Below are 5,967 nucleotides of genomic sequence, written 5' to 3'. Positions count from 1 at the left end.
TGCAGTCAGAGAGTGTGTAGTTGAACGGAGTATTGTTAAAGTCGAGCTCGTGAGACGTTTATTATAGCGCGACTGTTGAAATTAAGTGTATCGGTAAAGTTGTATTCGGAAAGAACAAACCAGTTTTATTTAAGAAAGGACTTGTGTCGCTAAAGTTTCGTCGGAACGAATTTACGGAAAATTAACTAACAAACGGAGACGTAACAATAGTGTTAACATCTACAAACCTACAACATGGAGAGGAGATGAAACTAAAAAAAAATTAGAAGAAACATCACATTTTGTTGTAGTTTTTCTTTGTTTGTTAGCTCGTTTCTATCAGAAAGTTTTTTAGGAATTTCAAATCAGATCGAGGTGGGAAAAAAGCTAGCAAAGCAAATTTGTATTTTGTTAGCTGAGGAGATATTTCATTTAGTACCTCAGGGTCTGAGGTTCGAGACGTGATGCCAAAGGATATTTTTCGTACTTTCAGCTGTGGACGTATTGTAAAAGTGACAATCAGTGTCATTGTTCAGTAAAAACCGGACAGAGCTCTTACAGCAGCGGGTTCAACTGGCTGGCTGGCTGCTTCTCTCTGGTCAGTAGTTCAAATTTAGGGACGGTTATGTCTGATTCTTATAGGCGTCTGACCTGGCCGTTTAGTTCACTGGCGCATAAAAGTACCTTTTAGATTAAAAAATGAAATTGTAAGTCAGTGATTCCACCCGGTCTGCAAAACGGTTAAACATGTATTTTAAAAAATAGTTACTGAAGTATATTGTTTTACAATCTAGTTCAAAAGTACTTTAAAAAGTTGGGATTGTATGAAACGGTCCTTGGAATCATGGGATCGGAATTAACTAGTCCTCAGTTAGAAACACAGTAATTTAAGCCATTTAATACCAGCATTGGTCAGAAACAATATCTCTACTTAATACTAATTGTACGAGTCTGGCATGACCGTGATAATTAGGGCACTCGACTGGCAAGCTGAGGGTTCGAAACCCATCCCTGAACATGTTCGTCTTTCAGCTGTGAGACTGTTATAACGTGACGAACAATTCCAATATTCGTTGGTAAAAATAATTAGATGGGTGGTGTTGCCTAGCTGCCTTCATTTTGAAGTCTGTCACTTCAAAATTATGAATGGTTACGCAGACATTCCTCGTGAAGCTTTGCGCGAAACACAAAACAAAACAAACTATATGTATGACTCTTTAACAACTCATATATTAAGCTGTTAAAAACTTAAGGTTGTCGAAATGAGAAAGTTTAATAAAGATGATAAAACAACTGCAGGGAAATGTTTTCATTACGTTTATAGATTTTGAAAATGTTGCTTTGTTTCATACTTCATTCAAAAAATTATTATTAATATTTTATTACAATTTACAGCTTTTACAGTAAGTAAGATTTGTTTTAGAACAAATACATTGTTTCGATCACTTGTGCAATCATTCTCAAGTACACCAGTGATCGAAACGTCGTACCTGTTCAAAAACAAATCTTACTTACTGTAATTGCTGTAAATAGTAGTAAAATATACTCAAAGTCAGTAAGTAAACTGAAAACTAAACTAATGATTATCAATGACTTGGTAGTTATGATTTTATCCCTTTTCAACAGGAACTGACATATCTCACTAGAAAAGAAATTTTCCAGTAAGTAAGTTCAGTATTTATTTTATTTTTTCGTGTTTGTGGATACGAATGAAGAATCGTCTGTAAAAGCATATACTCAACTTATAAAATCAAGTCTTCATACTTATAGATACGAAACACTAGAAATATAGTTGCTAGAACATTGAAACTATTTAATGTAAGGATTAGAATTATATGATACTTAAACACAGTTTTTTTAAAAACTTGCTATAAGTTATTTAAGATAGTTTTACACACTTTTAAAATTTCTAGATGAAGTGCTCATTCATTTGTTATAATCTCAATTCATAAATAATATATTTAGGCAAAACGATATTGAGAGAAAGCTCTATCTTTAAGTAAAAATTAAATCCTTACTTTGACCTACAGATAAATGTATAAAGATGCCAAAGCATGGATTAAATTAAAAAAAAAAAACGTGATTGTGGTTTTAATTCTTGTTTCATTTCTTTTTATAGCAGGATCCCTACTTCATTTTAAAATTCATGTTTTTTAATACTCTTGTTTACTTTTTATGTTATACCTGTATAAAGTATATATTTTACCTTTAGAAACTGTCGGGTGTCTATTCATCAATATGTAAACCCATCCACTGGGTTGAAAAGATATTTAAGTGTGTGCATGATATGTTTACCATTTATATTATACCTGTATATATATATATATGGATTTTTATCGGAATATCAAAAACGAATACCCACAGACCAGTCAAGTAAGCTGGAAAAATCTTGTAGTGATAGTCCGAGCCGTTTAGGCGCTAGCCCCTCTGGCGTGATCACGTAGGTAGGTAGTAGACGAAAAAGTTGCTGTTTTAGACATTTTTGAATTGTTATACCGGAAACGTTAGCGACCTTGTAAGCGTATTATCAGTACATATGCGCATAATATATCGTAACTAACACTTTGAATGGTCGGTTTTTCGCTTAGGAGTTCGATAGGGTGATTTTTCGGCGCGTGAATTTTTGGAATCTTTGTTGATCCATACTATTAAACATTATCGTACTTAAATTTCATGAGCTACTTTAATTTACTGTGGCGTAAAGAAACAAAAACAACTTTTATAGTATCACATTGATCGGAAACATTACAGTCTAGTAATTATTTAGTAATTCAGTGATGTGTTTTGTTTTGAATTTCGCGCAAAGCTACATGAGGGCTATCTGCGCTAGCCGTTCCTAATTTAGGCAGCTAGTCATCACCACCCACCGCCAACTCTTGGGCTACTCTTTTACCAACGAATAGTAGAATTGACTGTCACATTATAACGCCCCCCACGGCTGAAAGGGCGAGCATGTTTGGTGGGACGGGGATTCGATCCCGCGACCCTCAGAGTGCGAGTCGAGCGCTCTAACCACCTGGCCATGCAGGGCTTTCAGTGATGTGATTTTACTAAGCTGACTGAGTTATCTGTCGTTTCTAAATAAAACTAACCGTCCTTACCTGGCATTAGCTGAACAGAGGGCCGATGTTTAGCTATTCTTAAATAGAAAGGATCGTGTTTTCTGTGAGATAAATGACTTAAGAGCGTAAAAATTAAAGAAAATAAATGAATAGTATAGTATAGCCCCCCCCTTTTTTTTTAAAGTGCCTCTAGATAAACTACATTTTTGGTTTATTGTGAGGTCTCACTCTGTCGCTTTTGTTGAATAGGTTTGCTGCTTCTGATTGGCAGTCAGAATTGTTTTTTTTCTTCTTTTATTCGACATTTTACTCTGAGGTACATAACGAGCGTCAGAAATCTTTATCATACCTAACACCCCTTCTAAAATAAAATGAATTACACCAATTTATTTTTGCAGAATTTCGATGGTTCAACATGTCTATTCTATAGAAAAGTTAGTCTTGTTTGTCAGTAGACACGACAGTGTTTGATGGATTTTTATTCTGACAGCACAGCTCTCTATAAAATACACATAAATGTTTCTGACCTCATTTCCACATAAATCAGACCAAAAATCCGGGCCGTCTTCTGTGGAAAAAAAATAGATTACAAAGTTTCCATTGACACTAAAAAAGTGACGTCACAGACATTAAACCTGATTACCCTGATTCAATATCTTTATAGGCCTACTATTATAGGGGCTGAAAGGTGCGAACAAAGAGGCACAAACATAGTTTAAAGAACGTTTTGCACTATTCGTATCACCTTCAGTTGTTTTTTAAATAAAGTCAAATTTGTTTTTTCTCTACACGGGTAACAACGTCTTTTATTTAAAAGTAAATTTTTCTATCACTTTGAAAATCAGAAAATTTATTTGTTCAAATACACAATCAATGGTAGAACTCTTAAATGATAAAAATGCAAAAATACCATTTTTCTAACACTTTTTTCCTTGATATATATAAGTCGAATTTTTTTCTATATAAGGTTTTGTTTCAAATAATAATTTTATAATTTTTTTTTTTATCCACACACACGTATTTTAAAAATAGTTTATTAGATGCAAACGAACAAACATTTAAATATAAGCATTTCCGCCAATAATCTGAATTCTAACACTTTTATACAAGTTGTTGTTGTTTGTAGTTAATTAAGCACAAATCCAGTCAATGGGCTATTTGTGCTCTGACCATTGTGGGCATCGAAACCCAGTTTATAGCGTTGTAAGTCCGCAGACATACCGCTGTGCCACTGGAGTGCCTTATATATATACACACACACACACACACACACACACACATTTAAACCTGTTGTTACAAAACTGTTATTATTATTATTAAATACTTATTCCCTAACAATTTGTTGAACCAAGCGACAGATGGCAGCATATACTTCCCTATTTTTATGGCTTAAGAACTATAGGGTAAAATTATAGAACACAAATTTTGGCCAAAATTTTTTTGAGATAAAAATAACACACAGATGGACACCCTCAGAATTTCCTTAGTATGCGTGAAAAGTTTCATGTCTCTAGGTTTTTCCTCTTGGAGATTTGGTGCTAATAGACATACACAGTCTGTTTTATTAGTATAGATTACGCGAATCTTTCAAACACTTTGTAACTTTCCAGTAGTCGTTAACGAAGAACTGATCGTATCATTAACTTTGACCAGGTAATAAATGGACACCAACTCGAAGTTTGAAAGAAAGCAATTTTAATGGCCAAGGTAGAAACATGAACAGTAATTTTAAAGTTTTACCTTTTCTAATCTGTAGAGAATGAATAATTTAAACTTCTAGTTTCTGTTTCCAAGCAGGGTCTAGTTGTTACCTTGTTGTGACTTGAGAATTCAATGGTTTTTATTTCACAGCCCATTGCCGCAAAAAAACAAAAAAAAACAAAAACGTGCGCCTCACTTTGGGATCGTGGGTTTGTTATAAAAATGACGATCAAATCCCATTATTCGGTCAGGTATCAGTGACCAAAGCGTTAGCGGTTGGTGATGTTGACTAGTTGCCTTCCCTCTAACCTATCAGTTTAAGACTAAATTTCTCTTGTCCAATGCGTAATGTAACGTTACAGTAAAAACTGTCTAAACACTGAAAGTTTGTGGACTAGTCTATTAAAGAGCTTTACTATGTTATAGAAAAAGAAAAGAATATTTACTATTACACGAATAATTTTATTAAAAAGGTAGAAGATTAGTTTTGAATTTATTTTCGTCAATGCTCTATTATATATATATAAGCGGTTGCAAACTGTTTTTTGTTTCTTTTTTAATTAAGACTGATGAATTTTCAAGACCTCCACATGTATTTGTAGTTTTATATTTATGACTAAGCTTCTAAGGCTACCTACCACCGTCCCTAATTTTGAAATATTGACAAGGGGAAAGGCAGTCAACAGCACACTACCACTTACCTTGCTAAGTGACTGACTGTCACCAATAATGCATGCGCAGCTTAAATTGTGGGGAATATTATGATATTGCACGTGCTCTTTACTTCTATAACTGATATATATATTAGGTCGTCAAGAAATTAATGCCGTTTTTTTTAGATGAAAAAAACCCTAACAACTTATATATCAAAATAAAACATTTATTAAATGAAATAGTCTCCATTCTTATCGATGATGCTTTTCCATGTTACAATCAGGTTGTTAATGACCTGATTAAAGAAATCACTTGGCTTTGAAGCAAAAAAACATGTCGATCTCCTCTACATTTTCCCATTAAGATGGTGTTGCAATGAATGAAACAGATGGTAACCTGATAGTGCCATGTCTAGAGAATATGGTGAGTGGAGGAGAACTTCACAACCCAACTCCATAATCTTGTGTCGCATCAAACTTGCCGCATGTGGACATGCATTGTTTTGGAGAAGAAGAACACCTTTACGATTGAAGGGCATTTTTGATGAAGGGCTTGATTTAAACGTTCCAGT

General features: G+C 34.0%; 1 protein-coding gene across 4 annotated transcripts in view; it reads left to right on the top strand.

Annotated features, from left to right (window-relative positions):
* LOC106474776 (calcium and integrin-binding protein 1-like) overlaps positions 1 to 5,967 on the top strand; it is a 22,856-nt gene that overhangs the window by 10,462 nt on the left and 6,427 nt on the right. For all 4 annotated transcript variants that reach the window (XM_022403082.1, XM_022403081.1, XM_022403079.1 and 1 more), the window contains one exon: positions 1,606 to 1,640. In XM_022403082.1, coding sequence (XP_022258790.1) covers positions 1,606 to 1,640 — 35 coding nt within the window. The remainder of the gene's footprint in view (positions 1 to 1,605; positions 1,641 to 5,967) is intronic.

The sequence above is a fragment of the Limulus polyphemus genome, unplaced genomic scaffold (genome assembly GCF_000517525.1).
Source record: "Limulus polyphemus unplaced genomic scaffold, Limulus_polyphemus-2.1.2 Scaffold7676, whole genome shotgun sequence".
Lineage (NCBI taxonomy): Eukaryota > Metazoa > Arthropoda > Merostomata > Xiphosura > Limulidae > Limulus > Limulus polyphemus.
The sequence above is the reverse complement of the archived record's forward strand: the minus strand, read 5'-3'. Positions and strand labels throughout refer to the sequence as shown.